Raw genomic sequence first — 17028 nt, 5'->3', positions numbered from 1 at the left:
ACCGGTTAGAAAGGGAAATATTGCCAACTCTCCACTGGCAGTCACTCATTACCAAACATAATTGGTCATAATGCTTAAATAGTAAAGTTTTTCCAATATTGAACAAAATAATTGAAATTATAATGAGATCTTCAGGTATGATCACGACTTTGAAATGTAGACTGAGGAAATAACTATTTCAAAACGCAACTCCTTTGTAAATTTCCTGCTAAATTTAAAACCTAGCCATGCCGTTTATAAGTCAATTTTTAAATTAAAATATTTTTGAGTCTTTCGTCAACAGAGACTGACTCCAACACAAGCAACAAACTAGTTTGTGAAAGGAAATAACAGTCAGTGACACGTCTTAATAATAATAATCTTTATTGTCACCAGTAGGCTTACATTAACACTGCAATGAAGTTACTGTGAAAAGCCCCTAGTCGCCACATTCCGGCGCCTGTTCGGGTACACAGAGGGAGAACTCAGAATGTCCAATTCACCGAACAGCACGTCTTTCGGGACTTGTGGGAGGAAACCGGAGCACCCGGAGGAAACCCACGTAGACACGGGGAGAACGTGCAGACTCCGCACAGACAGTGACCCAAGCCGGGAATCGAACCTGGGACCCTGACGGTGTGAAGCAATAGTGCTAACCACTGTGCGACAGTGCTGCCCCAGTCTTTACAACACACATTTGTCTTCCAATGCTATTATCACTTTACTGCTGTCAGAATCAGAGGCTGGCTTTGCACTAGAATTACACTGGAGTTTCACTGCAGTTACACGGGGGTTACATTGGAATTACCAGCCTCCCCGAACAGGCGCCGGAATGTGGCGACTAGGGGCTTTTCACAGTAACTTCATTTGAAGCCTACTTGTGACAATAAGCGATTTTCATTTTTATTTTTCACTGCAGTTACACTGGAGTTACACTGGAGTTTCACTGCAGTTACACTGGAGTTTCACTGCAGTTATACTGGAGTTACACTGCAGTTACACTGGAGTAACACTGGAGTTTCACTGCAGTTATACTGGAGTTACACTGCAGTTACACTGGAGTAACACTGGAGTTTCACTGCAGTTATACTGGAGTTACACTGCAGTTACACTGGAGTTACACTGCAGTTATCCTGGAGTTACACTGCAGTTACACTGGAGTTACACTGGAGTTTCACTGCAGTTATCCTGCAGTTACACTGCAGTTACACTGCAGTTACTGATTTCAGCAGCTGTTATTTGACTGCCCATCAGAAAAGAATTCCGCTCACTGGCAGGTTCAATGCTCTGTACACTGCCATCACATTTTTCATGTTTTGATAATTTCGAAAATGTAGTGACATTCTCAGTAAGTTTAAATGGCTTTGGGAAAGTTTAAAACATTTTTAAGCCGTTTAAGGGATCTCTCGATCGCTTTTTAAATGAGATTTAACAGTGGGCCAAGACAATCAATAATGAAAGATGGCTTCACCTTGGATTTTAAGAACTCTCCCCTCCAAAATCTGCTTGGGAGTTTGTGCCCGAGATATGCTTTCACTTTATTTTGAAATACAAGTCGCCCCATAAACTCAGAAGATTTACCTACTGTATGCAGTCCAAGATGTCACCACTCATGTCAAGGGAAAAAAATATAGGGCACAATCCAACGGCCACTCTACACCCGAAAAGCAGCTCGCTGTCGCACAGCCGTGGCCAATAAAAGCTGGGAGACCACAATCCCGGGATCTACCCGGCTCACAATGCCTCACGAAATGAAAGCGATCTCGCGAGACGTTGCAATGTAGATCCCGCCTATTGTGGGCATGATCACTTTGCAGTAAATCTGCATATTAGAGTGAGACAGTGAGCCTCACTTTAATGTGCAGATTCCTGAGGCACATGGGTGTTGAGATCTAGCCCCTTTGCCTTGGAGATCTCAGACGAGTGCCTTTCAACACTGCTCTCCACAAACGGGGATGGAATGGCACCCGTGTGTGTCTCCCAGGGGATTGAAGGCCCCCTGGTCCATGCTCTTTTGGCAGGGCCATACCCTGGCACTGCTAGTGCTACCTAGGCACCCTGGCACTGCCACTCGGGCAATGCCACCTGTGTGCCAGCCCGGCACTAAGGTGCCCAAGTGGCACAGCCAGCTGGCAGGGACACTACCAATGTGCCATGCTGGCATTTTGTGATTTGGCAATCAGGGCAGGGGTGCCTTGTGGGAATGGCTGGGAAACCTCTCATAGTGTGTTAGTGCTGGGGGGAGGGTGGGGTCGGGGGTTTGCGTTGTGGGCTTTACAAATGGAGTTCCGATCTCTCGCTACACTGCGGAGTACCATCGATCGGAGCTCCTCAGTGTAGGAATCGGGGGTCAGTCCGCCTCGGTTTTGTGTTCCCCACTGAGGCCCTTATTTAATGTGAGAGCCGTTGCATAACCATGAGTTTCTCAGAGCTGTGAGCATCGGAAAACATGCGGCTAAACCTATTCTCATTTAGTTGAATTGCATCTGAAAATTGAAGTAAAGGTTTGAACATTTATCACGTTGCAACAGGTACAATTATAATTGTGTCTGCATGTTTTAAATTTAATAGGTGTGATTTACCAGCCTCATTGCACCTGGCTTGGTATCAAGATGAAACCGTGGAATCTCACCAAAGGGCTCTCTCTGGGTGAGATCCAGATCCATTGGGCTTCATTAGGCTCATTTAAATGTGCATGTCCCAGCCCCCGGAAACTAATGGCCTCCCCAGCGAGGCCTCGACCGTGTACTCCACACAAATGTGGAGCAGGGGTAACAGTACTTGGGGGTCTCCTGGGCCATTGGAGACCCCTGTGTGGCAGGACAGCACCTTGGCTCTCCCTCTGGCACCTGGGAACCTCGGCACTGCCACTCAAGTGCCAGGGTGCCCAGGTGTCATGGTGGTATTGCCATGGGCTTGAGGGGGACCATACCTCTGAAAGAGGGGATGAAAGGGGGTATGAAGGTGCCTCAGAAAGGTTGGGAGAATGAAGGGTGGGGGTCCTGAAAGGGGTAGGCCAGAAAGGGGGTGGGTGGGGTTGCCTGAAACTGGGGTGTATGTAGCGACCCCACAGCAGTATGTCCTCACTTGGGTGGGTGTGGGGTAATGCCCATGTGTGCAGGGGTGACACTGTCCATGGGTGGGGGTGTGGAGGAACCCTCAGGCTCACTTAGGGATCGGGGCACACTTTCCAAATGATGGGCTGATCTCGGAGGAGTTGGTCTCGCTGGTAGGTTCAGCTCCGAGTGCTGAAAACATTTCTACATGTGGGCTGGACCAGGGAGAAACTCCGCACGGCCCCAAAAATTGACTACATTTGGGTAAATACCAGTGTGCATCTCACTCAAACTGACACTCCAAGTTGAATTTCACCCAACAACTTTCAGAAAAGTTTCCTCACCTTAAACACTTGGAGTTCCTCCAGTACAACCTCTTCAGCGATCAAATTCTCTTTTGTCACACTCACGACCTTTAATACTGTTCCAATGTCTGAGAGGAATAGACACACATAGATTTAAAAAATCAAGATTAAAAGAACTTTTCACCTAGAAAATGAAGCAACAGGACTCTGGTTAATGACTGTAGCCCAGTTCTAATACTGTGTCATCCTACCCCTCAGTGTAGCTGTTCAAGGAAATGTCCCACACCCACAATCACTCCCACCTTCTCATTTTTTTTAGTAATCTTTATTGATTAAAGTTGGCTTACATTAATATTGCAGTGAAGTTACTGTGAAAAGCCCTTAGTCGCCACATTCCGGCGCCTGTTCAGGTACACAGGGAAAATTCAGAATGTCCAATTCACCTAACAGCACATCTTTCGGGACTTCTAGGAGGAAACCAGAGCACCCGGAGGAAACCCACGCAGACATAGAACATAGAAAAATCCAGCACAGAACAGGCCCTTCGGCCCACGATGTTATGCCGAACTTTAGTCCCAGACTAGGAACAAATTAATCTACACTCCATCATTCTACCGTAATCCATGTACCTATCCAATAGCCGCTTGAAGGTCCCTAATGTTTCCGACTCAACTATTTCCACAGGCAGTGCATTCCATGCCCCCGCTACTGGGAGAACGTGCAGACTCCGCACAGACAATGACCCAAGCCGGGAATCAAACCTGAGACCCTGGCGCTGTGAAGCAACAGTGCTACCCACTGTGCTACCGTGCTGCCCTTAATTATGGAGAGGCAATCAACGCCATTTAACTAGTTCTGTTCACATCCTGAAAACAGAACAGGCAATTACTCAAAAATCCTCCACATCGGTCACAAGTTTAAGAGACTTCGATATGGAAAATTTGGTAAAGTTATTTATATGTCAGTATTATTTTTGGGACAACATAAAAATAAGATCACACCTGTAACTTATATTCCAATTATAATTTGTTTAAGTTTGATAATCAGATGTTTTTATTTGCATTACAGTCATCTATAGACAAGCCACAATTAAGTAACGAGAGGCTGAGTTCCCTTTCTTGACTTAATGTCCCCATGAGTTAGTTGGTAGCCCCGTAGGATGGCATAATTGGCGCTGGGTGAGTCGTTTTCTGATATTCTCCCTTAATACATGGCAACACCTGCCCTCGGCTAACTCACTTCTCCTCGTGAACTGATGGAAAATACATCCTTGTGATTAGGGAGATGTACGAGCACCAATCCAGACTTTACTGCCAGTAACATTGTGCACACTTTCAGATATTTAGATTATGCCGTGAAGCATATTTATTTTCAGATTTAATCACAATGTGACACAATCCTCTGGGAAGGCTTTCCCAGTGCCAAACTTACCCAGTAAGCAAACAAGGAAGCGATCAAGGCAGAGTGAAAATGTTTTATTTCCAGCTGATGTCCTCAGATAAATTGTGTTGTAATTAATAATTATAATATATCACAAAACTGAATAGATGTAGACATTGTTCTAATGGGCCTATCCACTCATAATGAAAATGGGAACACAATTCTGAAAGAAACAGATCAGTGTGTCTCATTGCTCCAGGATTAATTCTCAGCCGATGTGTTGACCAATGCTCTTAATCTCACTTTCAAAAAATATGTTAATTCTGACTCTGCTGTTTGCTTGGCCCACCTTTGGAAGGTTATTCTGTGTTTGCCCAAATTCCCACATTGATTCACTGGGATCAGACATGGAATTAAATTGTTTTGAACCAGAGTAAACCTGGGTTCTGGGGGAGGAGATTGAACTCTAATCTGATTGAGGTGTTTAAAGTTACAGGGAGAATTAACAAGGTAAATAGGAGAAACCAGAGCAAGAATAACATGACTTAAAGTGAAAACAAAGCTGTCTTCATGTAAAGGGAGATGGGATTCACTATGTTGTACTGCATAGACGCAGCAGAATATTGAAGAAACTAAAGAGGAAGAGGGCTTAAGATCCCTCTCATTTTCTCCCATTTCCATTTCCCCAGGGCCCTCTGGTAGCTTGGTTACTCTCACCCCTTTCGTTTTACTAGGGCCTGGAATTTCTAAAGTGCATCAGGACCCCAACATCAGGATACTACAGTGTGGTGATATGAGTGGGAGCACTGCCATTGGGGCAGAGCATTGGTTTCCCATTGGCTCTGGCTGGTCATGTGCCTCTCGTCTGATTGGCTGGGACTAGTCATGTGGCTGCTCACCAATTGGTCGAGAGGCAAGTAGACCCCGCCTCCGAGGCGGGGTATAAGTACCCAGGTTTCCCAGTGGTCGGCCTTTCTCTGTAGTCGACCACCGGGCTAATGACGAGCTGATTAAAGCCACAGTTTGGATCTTCACCGTGTCTCGAGTCCAATTGATGGTACATCACACAGTGCAGCATTATGGGGCGTAGCACCTAAAAATTCACCGCATCCTCTGGCCATTCAATTAAGAGACCCCAAGGCCACAGGCACAATCAGCAATCAGAGGGCCCTCAGCAAAGCCAGGCCAGCAATCCCCATCGGAGAGGTGTGCGCTACCAAGGCAGGAAGAGCAAGCTGGAGGCCACCTCAACATGGAGGTGCCTTTGGCAGCCTGCATAGAATTCATGAATTCAACCGGCTCAAAACTGATTGGGCTATTGGGTTGGAGGTGAAGGCCTCTGCTAGAATATTAACAGATTAACAGAGCCTTTCATCCCACAGCCCAGTCATTGGGGTATTGGCTGCAGTGCCACCAGTCAACCACTAGGAAGCCACCTCCAGTGAGCCAGTGAGCTTTGCACATGATGGGCGGCCCCCTATCAGCAGAGAAATGACAACACCAGCACAAAATGGCCACTTGGTGGGAGCTTAGTCTCACTAATCACTGCCCATCGTTGTGGAGTGGATACCCAACACCTGGATTCCCTGTTTACTCCTGACAAAGTCCCCAGAGGCGGAATGCATTCGAGATCCAACACGAGTCAGCTCCCTGCCTATTTTCTCACCCCTACAGTGCCCCTCCCCCCACCATCCTAACCTCTAACCGCATTTCCATTGGACCGGGAACAATTCAATGCCTTTCATCTGATGGTTAATTAAACCATTTTATTCCAGATTCTTCATTGGGTTTGCCTGTGAATTTTAAATTACGATCTCCCTGTGCCTGTTTACTGATTGCATTCTCTTCAATTTCTAATGATTGAGTCTGAGGAAAGCTTTGTACATGAACACTTATCCAGACTATTGTGTTCACACATACTGAATGAACTGCTGTAGTTTGAACATGTTCTGTTTGATGCCTATAATGTCAGCTTGGCTCAGTTGCTGATACTCTGACCTCTTGTGGAAGGTTGTGATGTTATGGTGAGGCTGATATTTCAGTGCAGTACTGAGGGAGTGCAGTGCTGAGGGAGTGCAGTGCTGAGGGAGTGCAGTGCTGAGGGAGTGCAATGCTGAGGGAGTGCAGTACTGAGGGAGTGCAGTACTGAGGGAGTGCTGCATTCTCAGAACATTCGAGATGTGAAACTGAGGCACGATCCATCTTTTCATTTCAGTTAAAAAGATCCAACAGCGCTATTAAGAAGATTGGAACTATGTTTCCTGCATCACCCTTAACTAACGGCAAGAAAATCCTACAAACTGCTGCGTTTGCCGACAGACAAGCAGCGAAGTCATTTCGCTGAAGTATTTTGGAACGCTGGACAAATGCACGGGATGGGTTTCACCGTGTAACTTGCCGCATGTTTCGTGGCCCTCCATTGTTCGGTGGGACAATCTCCTGGTCCCGCCCTTGTCAGCAGGGTTTGCAGTGGAATCACCCCTCGCTGCCATGAACCTATCAGAGTGAAATTCTTCAACGTAATTAAATGGATTTGACTACATCTTTCACTGGTATGCGAGAGACTATTGTTATAATTAAATTATATTTGTTCTTGAAAGTTCTGCTCAGAAGATTAGATTGGACTCTGAGGCTGACCCGAATCACAATCCATGTTCAGCAGGCCTGATTTAATTCAGCTCAGACAATATCTGGCGAGTGGTCTAAACAGGTTTTCGATACAGTGCTTGCCTATTACAAAGTCAGAATCAGAGGTCTGCTTTTATCAGTTAACAAACCGTGGAAAGATACAAAAAGGAAGACTTGTGTTTATATGGGGCTTTTTATGACCATATCAATACAGCTCAAAGTGTTTTACAGCCAAAGTAGTACTTTTGAAATGTACTCAATTTGTAATATAGGAAATCTGGCAGCTGATAGGAGCACAGTTCCCACAGACAGCTGAGTGATCATGTCCAGGAAATCTGTCTGTGTGGTGTTGAGTGAGGCACAAATATTGACCAAGACACCAGGGATAGACTCTTCTTCACAATAGTGCCATGGGATCTTTGCCATCCACCCGATAGGCCAACAGGGCCATGGTTTGTAGCAAAGGGCAATGAGGAATTAAGGGGGCAAATGTTAAGGTCCGCTTTGTGGGGGTCTTCTCATCGGCTGCAGAGCTGAGGAACATCCCGCTATTCAACGGCACTTTACCGTTCTGTATTTGCCCCGGGCAGTCCCCCCCCCCCCCCCCCCCCCACACACACACACACTGTAATGACCGCCCAATTAAACACCCCAACTGTCTCTGGGCCGCTGGGAAACCCCCACCTCTCACCTCCCTCCAAGTGGCAAGTCCCCCCCTCCCCGCCCTCCCCTCCCCCCCCCACCCACCCTGGGGCCCAAACCCAGACAGTGCCCTGGCACCCTGGCAGTGCCCTGGCACCCAGACAGTGCCCTGGCACCCTGGCAGTGCCCTGGCACCCAGACAGTGCCCTGGCACCCTGGCAGTGCCCTGGCACCCTGGCAGTGCCACCTGGGCAGCCTGCCACCCAAATATTGACAAGGGATAACCTGGAATTTGCAAGATGTCCAGGTGCAGGAGGAGTGGTAGGATACAATCCTGCCCTGTCCCCGACCATCTGGGGGTTTCCAATGGTCTGCAGGACCCCACTAAGGTACCGTAACGCTGGGCCCACGTTTGTGTGAACCAGTATTAAACCACCCCCAGTTACGGTCTGACAGGTCCGCCCATTGACTCCCGGGTGCCGGGTGAATCCTGCGTCCGGGAATCTAAATAGCCTCAATGGCTAATTTAAATATACAGACCTAAATCTCACCGAACGAGGGTGCGATCCAAATCCTGGCAGGTGGACCCAGGCACGGATCCCGATTTGGGGCTCGCGGGTAATTCACCCATTGCACCCAGACCTGCAGCAGGATCGCTGAATCCCACCCAGACCTGCAGCGGGATCGCTGAATCCCACCCAGACCTGCAGCGGGATCGCTGAATCCCACCCAGACCTGCAGCGGGATCGCTGAATCCCACCCAGACCTGCAGCGGGATCGCTGAATCCCACCCAGACCTGCAGCGGGATCGCTGAATCCCACCCAGACCTGCAACAGGGTCGCTGAATCCCACCCAGACCTGCAGCGGGATCGCTGAATCCCACCCAGACCTGCAGCGGAGTCGCTGAATCCCACCCAGACCTGCAGCGGGATCGCTGAATCCCACCCAGACCTGCAGCGGGATCGCTGAATCCCACCCAGACCTGCAGCGGGATCGCTGAATCCCACCCAGACCTGCAACGGGATCGCTGAATCCCACCCAGACCTGCAGGTGGATCGCTGAATCCCACCCAGACCTGCAGCGGGATCGCTGAATCCCACCCAGACCTGCAGCGGGATCGCTGAATCTCACCCAGACCTGCAGCGGGATCGCTGAATCCCACCCAGACCTGCAGCGGGATCGCTGAATCCCACCCAGACCTGCAGCGGGATCGCTGAATCCCACCCAGACCTGCAGCGGGATCGCTGAATCCCACCCAGACCTGCAACAGGGTCGCTGAATCCCACCCAGACCTGCAGCGGGATCGCTGAATCCCACCCAGACCTGCAGCACCCAGACCTGCAGCGGGATCTCTGAATCCCACCCAGACCTGCAGCGGGATCGCTGAATCCCACCCAGACCTGCAGCGGGATCGCTGAATCTCACCCAGACCTGCAGCGGAGTCGCTGAATCCCACCCAGACCTGCAGCGGAGTCGCTGAATCCCACCCAGACCTGCAGCGGGATCGCTGAATCCCACCCAGACCTGCAGCGGGATCGCTGAATCCCACCCAGACCTGCAGCGGGATCGCTGAATCTCACCCAGACCTGCAGCGGGATCGCTGAATCTCACCCAGACCTGCAGCGGGATCGCTGAATCCCACCCAGACCTGCAGCGGGATCGCTGAATCTCACCCAGACCTGCAGCGGGATCGCTGAATCCCACCCAGACCTGCAGCGGGATCTCTGAATCCCACCCAGACCTGCAGCGGAGTCGCTGAATCCCACCCAGACCTGCAGCGGGATCTCTGAATCCCACCCAGACCTGCAGCGGGATCGCTGAATCTCACCCAGACCTGCAGCAGAGTCGCTGAATCCCACCCAGACCTGCAGCGGGATCGCTGAATCTCACCCAGACCTGCAGCAGAGTCGCTGAATCCCACCCAGACCTGCAACGGGATCGCTGAATCCCACCCAGACCTGCAGCGGGATCGCTGAATCTCACCCAGACCTGCAGCGGGATCGCTGAATCCCACCCAGACCTGCAGCAGAGTCGCTGAATCCCACCCAGACCTGCAGCGGGATCGCTGAATCCCACCCAGACCTGCAGCGGGATCGCTGAATCTCACCCAGACCTGCAGCAGAGTCGCTGAATCCCACCCAGACCTGCAGCGGGATCGCTGAATCCCACCCAGACCTGCAGCGGGATCGCTGAATCACACCCAATGTTTCTGATGTTAAACTTTCACTCGCTGAGCCGTGAAAAGAAAGCGAGAGAAACAGTCTGCGATGAACAAAGAAGGAAAGGAAAGAGACAAAATGAAGAGCAAGTGATAGATTGAGAAACAGCACCATCTGCTGGACAAAAGGAAGATGTGGCCCTGCAGGTTAGAAATTCTCCGATCTGAGTTGTGGTCAATTTATACCGTCTAAATTTATTTTCAACATGTGAATATGGACATTTGTTGGCGAAGGGTGGGGGGGGGGGGGGGGGGGGGGAGGTGGGAAGGAGGGTGGGGGGGAGAATTGAGGACGGTGCAAGGGGCAGGACATGATTAGACAACCAAAAAGCCACATCTCTGTACAGGATTGTTCAACAAAGAAGAAGAATGGATAAAAGAGAATGCCACAGCGTTTATAGGGACAGTATTCTTGCATTTAGGGGACAATTAATTCAAATCCGGGAAAGATGTTTTCACTCGGCCAGTAGACACTTACCTGTCCCAAGAAACATGACGTCATACTGTCCATCCTCTGCTATCACGTGGTCCACCGCAATCTGTGTCAGTCGGTAATCCACATTGATCCTGGTAAATACCGGCCTTCCTCTCATTGGATACACAGCCTTGTACATTACTGGGTGATACCGTATGAAACTGATCACTTCATCCGGGAAATCCTTAGTTGACTTTATCAAAGGATCGTAAGTTTTACTGGGACACTGTGTGGGGAGAAAAGATTAAAAATATACATGAAATGTAAATTTTCAACAAATGTTTTAAACAAAGCAAAACATCCCTGAGCGATCAGCACGAGCCAGCTATTAATCATTGTATAATAGTACAATTGTATACTGCTCCCTTAGCCCTTTGCTCCATCAGCTGAAATCGGGCAGACACTCTACCGCACTCGCTGTAACTCTCCATAACCCCCTCCCAATCACACAATTAAATAGAAATACAAATCACAAACAGGTCAATAAGCCCAACTGCTCCATGCCCGCTCCACACAAATGTTTTCCCACCCTCCTTGCCTACCCTTCTATTCCTTTCTCTTTCAAGACGCAATCCAGCTGTTACTGAAAGGTATCTTTGCTATTCACCAACTGGTAGCCACTTCCAAATTTTCACCACTTTCTGGGGAAAGGCTTCTTCTGAATGAGACAGAAAGTGACTATCTCACATTTATGGCCTAATCCCCCTCTACAACCACTTCAAAATCCATCTCTTTGTGCTTCAATGTCCTCCCATCGTCACTGCTGCATGCGTCCCACTCACACTGTTAAACACTCCAGGATGGTTTGTTAAGGGAAAGTCCTTTAAAGAAACAACCGCCAGGATTCTCCATCAGCGGGATTCTCCGTCGCCGGGATTCTCCGTCGGCGGGATTCTCCATCAGCGGGATTCTCCGTCGCCGGGATTCTCCGTCAGTGGGATTCTCCGTCAGTGGGATTCTCTGTCAGCAGGATTCTCTGTCAGCGGGATTCTCCGTCGCCGGGATTCTCCTTCGCCGGGATTCTCCGTCGGCGGGATTCTCCGTCAGCGGGATTCTCCATCGCCGGGATTCTCCTTCGCCGGGATTCTCCGTCGCCGGGATTCTCCGTCAGTGGGATTCTCCGTCAGTGGGATTCTCTGTCAGCGGGATTCTCTGTCAGCGGGATTCTCCGTCGGCGGGATTCTCCGTCGGCGGGATTCTCCGTCAGCGGGATTCTCCGTCGCCGGGATTCTCCTTCGCCGGGATTCTCTGTAGCCGGGATTCTCCGTTGCCGGGATTCTCCTTCGCCGGGATTCTCTGTAGCCGGGATTCTCTGTCGCCGGGATTCTCTGTCGCCGGGATTCTCCGTCGCCGGGATTCTCCGTCGGCGGGATTCTCCGTTGGCGGGATTCTCCGTCGGCGGGATTCTCCGTCAGCGGGATTCTCCGTCGCCGGGATTCTCCGTCAGTGGGATTCTCTGTCGCCGGGATTCTCCTTCGCCGGGATTCTCCGTCGGCAGGATTCTCTGTCGCCGGGATTCTCTGTCGGCGGGATTCTCTGTCGGCGGGATCCTCCGCTTGGCTGGCAGCGCACTCACGCCCGCAGGTTTCCCGATGGCGTGGGGGTGGCCCACAATGGGAAACCCCAGTGGCCGGCTGCGGAAACAGAGAATCCCACTGCCGGGGGCCCCACGCTGGAAAACGGGGCTGGCAGGACAGAGAATCCGGCCCAATTTACATTTCTGAAAATGGGTTTTAACTTTATTAGTGGGAGCAGAATTGGTCTGTCTTATTTATTACACTTCTCTGGTGTCAATCGAAGTAAAATCCTCATCGGCAATACATATATCGCTGCTCAGCAAAACACTTTCACAGCAAACTATTCACATTCTGAATTGCATCTCACTCTTTGGGCAGCTGTTTCAGGGAATCAAAGCTTTGGTTTTATTAAATTTACATCCAATAATGATAATCTTTATTATTGTCACAAGTAGGCTTACATTAACACTGCGATGAAGTTACTGTGAAAAGCCCCTAGTCACCACATTCCGGCGCCTGTTCAGGTACACAGAGGGAGAATTCAGAATGTCCAAATTACCTAACAGCACATCTTTCGAGACTTGTGGGAGGAAACCGGAGCACCCGGAGGAAACCCACGCAGACACGGGGAGAACGTGCAGACTCCGCACAGACAGTGACCCAAGCCGGAAATCGAACCCGGATCCCTGGTGCTGAGAAGCAACAGTGCTAACCACTGTGCTACCGTGCCGCCCAATAGTTCCAAGGAGAGCAGTCGACGGGAGCACATTCAGTTATACAGTCAGTCAGCGGCAGGGAGGAGAAGCAAACTGGGTGAGTTTAGAGAGCCAATTTCAAATGCAGTCGACTGTCAATGTCTCTACTTGTGAACAACGCGTAAATCAGAACATTAATCACCTTTATTAGTAATAATTCTACTCCAATGAAGGAACAGAAACTTAGATTATCATCACTATTAGTATCATGTGATTTGTAAAATCAAGCTGGAACTGGACGGAACCGACATCAATACTGACCCGACTCTGCAATTCCTGAAAACTGGATCTGTGTTAGGAGAGTGTGAACCAATAAGATGGGGAACAAAACTAATTGATCTCAACCTCAGCAGAGTTTTATTCGACCCCAATCTGTAACCTCCTGGCCTGGTACAACCCTCAGTACAGTGAGGGACTAACTAGCATAACCCCAGCACAACCCTCAGTATAGTGAGGGACTAACTAGCGTTACCCCTTCACAACCCTCAGTACAGTGAGGGACTAACCAGCGTTACCCCTTCACAACCCTCAGTATAGTGAGGGACTAACTAGCATTACCCCTTCACAACCCTCAGTGCAGTGAGGGACTAACTAGCATAACCCTTCACAACCCTCAGTACAGTGAGGGACTAACTAGCATAACCCCTTCACAACCCTCAGTGCAGTGAGGGACTAACTAGCATAACCCTTCACAACCCTCAGTACAGTGAGGGACTAACTAGCATTACCCCAGCACAACCCTCAGTACAGTGAGGGACTAACTAGCGTTACCTCTTCACAACCCTCAGTACAGTGAGGGACTAACTAGCATAACCCTTCACAACCCTCAGTACAGTGAGGGACTAACGAGCATTACCCCAGCACAACCCTCAGTACAGTGAGGGACTAACTAGCGTAACCCCTTCACAACCCTCAGTATAGTGAGGGACTAACTAGCATTACCCCTTCACAACCCTCAGTATAGTGAGGGACTAACTAGCGTAACCCTTCACAACTCTCAGTGAGTGAGGGACTAACTAGCGTAACCCTTCACAACCCTCAGTACAGTGAGGGACTAACTAGCGTAACCCTTCACAACTCTCAGTACAGTGAGGGACTAACTAGCGTAACCCTTCACAACCCTCAGTACAGTGAGGGACTAACTAGCGTAACCCTTCACAACCCTCAGTACAGTGAGGGACTAACTAGCGTTACCCCTTCACAACTCCCAGTACAGTGAGGGACTAACTAGCGGAACCCTTAACAACCCTCAGTATAGTGAGGGACTAACTAGTGTAACCCCTTCACCACCCTCAGTACAGTGAGGGACTAACTGGCGCTACCCCTTCACAACTCCCAGTACAGTGAGGGACTAACTAGTGTAACCCCTTCACAACCCTCAGTACAGTGAGGGACTAACTAGCGCTACCCCTTCACAACCCTCAGTACAGTGAGGGACTAACTAGTGTAACCCCTTCACCACCCTCAGTCCAGTGAGGGACTAACTGGCGCTACCCCTTCACAACTCCCAGTACAGTGAGGGACTAACTAGTGTAACCCCTTCACAACCCTCAGTACAGTGAGGGACTAACTAGTGTAACCCCTTCACCACCCTCAGTACAGTGAGGGACTAACTGGCGCTACCCCTTCACAACTCCCAGTACAGTGAGGGACTAACTAGCGCTACCCCTTCACAACCCTCAGTACAGTGAGGGACTAACTAGTGTAACCCCTTCACAACCCTCAGTACAGTGAGGGACTAACTAGCGTAACCCTTCACAACCCTCAGTACAGTGAGGGACTAACTAGTGTAACCCCTTCACCACCCTCAGTCCAGTGAGGGACTAACTAGCATAACCCCTTCACAACCCTCAGTACAGTGAGGGACTAACTAGCGTAACCCTTCACAACCCTCAGTACAGTGAGGGACTAACTAGCGTTACCCCAGCACAACCCTCAGTACAGTGAGGGACTAACTAGCGTAACCCCTTCACAACCCTCAGTATAGTGAGGGACTAACTAGCATTACCCCTTCACAACCCTCAGTACAGTGAGGGACTAACTAGCGTTACCCCTTCACAACCCTCAGTGAGTGAGGGACTAACTAGCGTAACCCTTCACAACCCTCAGTACAGTGAGGGACTAACTAGCGTAACCCTTCACAACCCTCAGTACAGTGAGGGACTAACTAGCGTAACCCTTCACAACTCTCAGTACAGTGAGGGACTAACTAGCGTAACCCTTCACAACCCTCAGTACAGTGAGGGACTAACTAGCGTAACCCTTCACAACCCTCAGTACAGTGAGGGACTAACTAGCGTTACCCCTTCACAACTCCCAGTACAGTGAGGGACTAACTAGCGGAACCCTTAACAACCCTCAGTATAGTGAGGGACTAACTAGTGTAACCCCTTCACCACCCTCAGTACAGTGAGGGACTAACTAGCATTACCCCTTCACAACTCCCAGTACAGTGAGGGACTAACTAGTGTAACCCCTTCACAACCCTCAGTACAGTGAGGGACTAACTAGCGCTACCCCTTCACAATGGGGCAGCAGGGTAGCATAGTGGTTAGCATAAATGCTTCACAGCTCCAGGGTCCCAGGTTCGATTCCCGGCTGGGTCACTGTCTGTGTGGAGTCTGCACGTCCTCCCCCTGTGTGCGTGGGTTTCCTCCGGGTGCTCCGGTTTCCTCCCACAGTCCAAAGATGTGCGGGTTAGGTGGATTGGACATGCTAAATTGCCCGTAGTGTCCTAATAAAAGTAAGGTTAGGGGGGGTTGTTGGGTTACGGGTATAGGGTGGATACGTGGGTTTGAGTAGGGTGATCATGGCTCGGCACAACATTGAGGGCCGAAGGGCCTGTTCTGTGCTGTACTGTTCTATGTTCTAACCCTCAGTACAGTGAGGGACTAACTAGTGTAACCCCTGCACCACCCTCAGTCCAGTGAGGGACTAACTGGCGCTACCCCTTCACAACTCCCAGTACAGTGAGGGACTAACTAGTGTAACCCCTTCACAACCCTCAGTACAGTGAGGGACTAACTAGTGTAACCCCTTCACCACCCTCAGTACAGTGAGGGACTAACTAGCGTAACCCTTCACAGCCCCGTAAAACTGAAAGACTTTCACAAGATGATTCTGATCTAGAAATCGAACCTGCGGCATTTCCCAAACAAAATGAGTTTCTCATTCAATAACAGAGTTCAGTTACAAGCTGCATAAACTAGCAACAGGATTGGGGAGGGAACGGGGAATCTTTTCTCCTTTTACAAAGTTCTTTCATAAATAAATCTCGCCCACAGGATAATCAATATTTCCAAAAGCTGTAAAAAATAGACCAGTGCTGTCACTCCCTCTAGTGCTCAAACAGATTACTTTTTTTAAAAACAAAATCTCCCTACATCTACGATAAAGGACACAATTATGTGGCCAAGATGCCCCCCCCACTCCTCCCCCCAGCACCCCGGTGTGTTTATTTTTGCTTTGCATGGTTTGGAATTTTGTTGTTTTAATTTCTCTTGCTGCAGTTGTAGAAGGGCATCGGTGAGGCGTTCTGTATACAACTCCGGCCTCTTTACTTAAGAAAGGATATAATTGTGTCAGCGGCAGTCCAACCTGACTGGGACCTGGGATGGGGGTGATGTGGAAGGCGGGGAGGGGGGGGCTCAGCTCATGAGGAAAAGTTGGACGGGCTGAGCCTGTATCCTTTGGAGTTTAGAAAATTGTAACATAGACGATCCTGAGGGGATTTGACAGGGTAGATGCTGCAAGGAGGTTTCTCCTTGTGGGAAAGACCAGGGGCAAAATTCCCCCCGCAGGGTCAGAGAATCGCCCGGGACCGGCGAAAATCCCGCCCCTGCCATGGCCGGAATTTTCCGCCACACAGGAATCGGCGGGAGCGGAAATCACGCTGCGCCAATTGGCGAGCCCCCGCGGCGATTCACCGGCCCGCGATTGGCCGAAGTCCCGCCGCTGGGAGGCCTCTCCCGCCGCCATGGTTTGAACCACCTCTGGTGGCGGCGGGATCGGCGGCGCGAGCGGGCCCCCGGGGTCCTGGGGGGGGCGCGGGGTGATCGGACACAGGTGGGTG

The 17028-nt window shown here is 50.0% G+C and overlaps 1 protein-coding gene across 1 annotated transcript in view; it reads right to left on the bottom strand.

The window, feature by feature from the left end:
• The window catches only part of sema3d (sema domain, immunoglobulin domain (Ig), short basic domain, secreted, (semaphorin) 3D), a 372874-nt gene that overhangs the window by 55038 nt on the left and 300808 nt on the right, over window positions 1–17028 (bottom strand). The window contains exons 13-14 of the mRNA XM_038811982.1: window positions 10688–10910; window positions 3380–3468 (exon numbers count right to left, since the gene is read on the bottom strand). Coding sequence (XP_038667910.1) covers window positions 3380–3468; window positions 10688–10910 — 312 coding nt within the window. The remainder of the gene's footprint in view (window positions 1–3379; window positions 3469–10687; window positions 10911–17028) is intronic.

The sequence above is a fragment of the Scyliorhinus canicula genome, chromosome 11 (genome assembly GCF_902713615.1).
Source record: "Scyliorhinus canicula chromosome 11, sScyCan1.1, whole genome shotgun sequence".
NCBI classification, from domain to species: Eukaryota; Metazoa; Chordata; class Chondrichthyes; order Carcharhiniformes; family Scyliorhinidae; genus Scyliorhinus; species Scyliorhinus canicula.
Note: the sequence above shows the minus strand (reverse complement) of the source record. Positions and strands in the feature narration are given on the sequence as shown.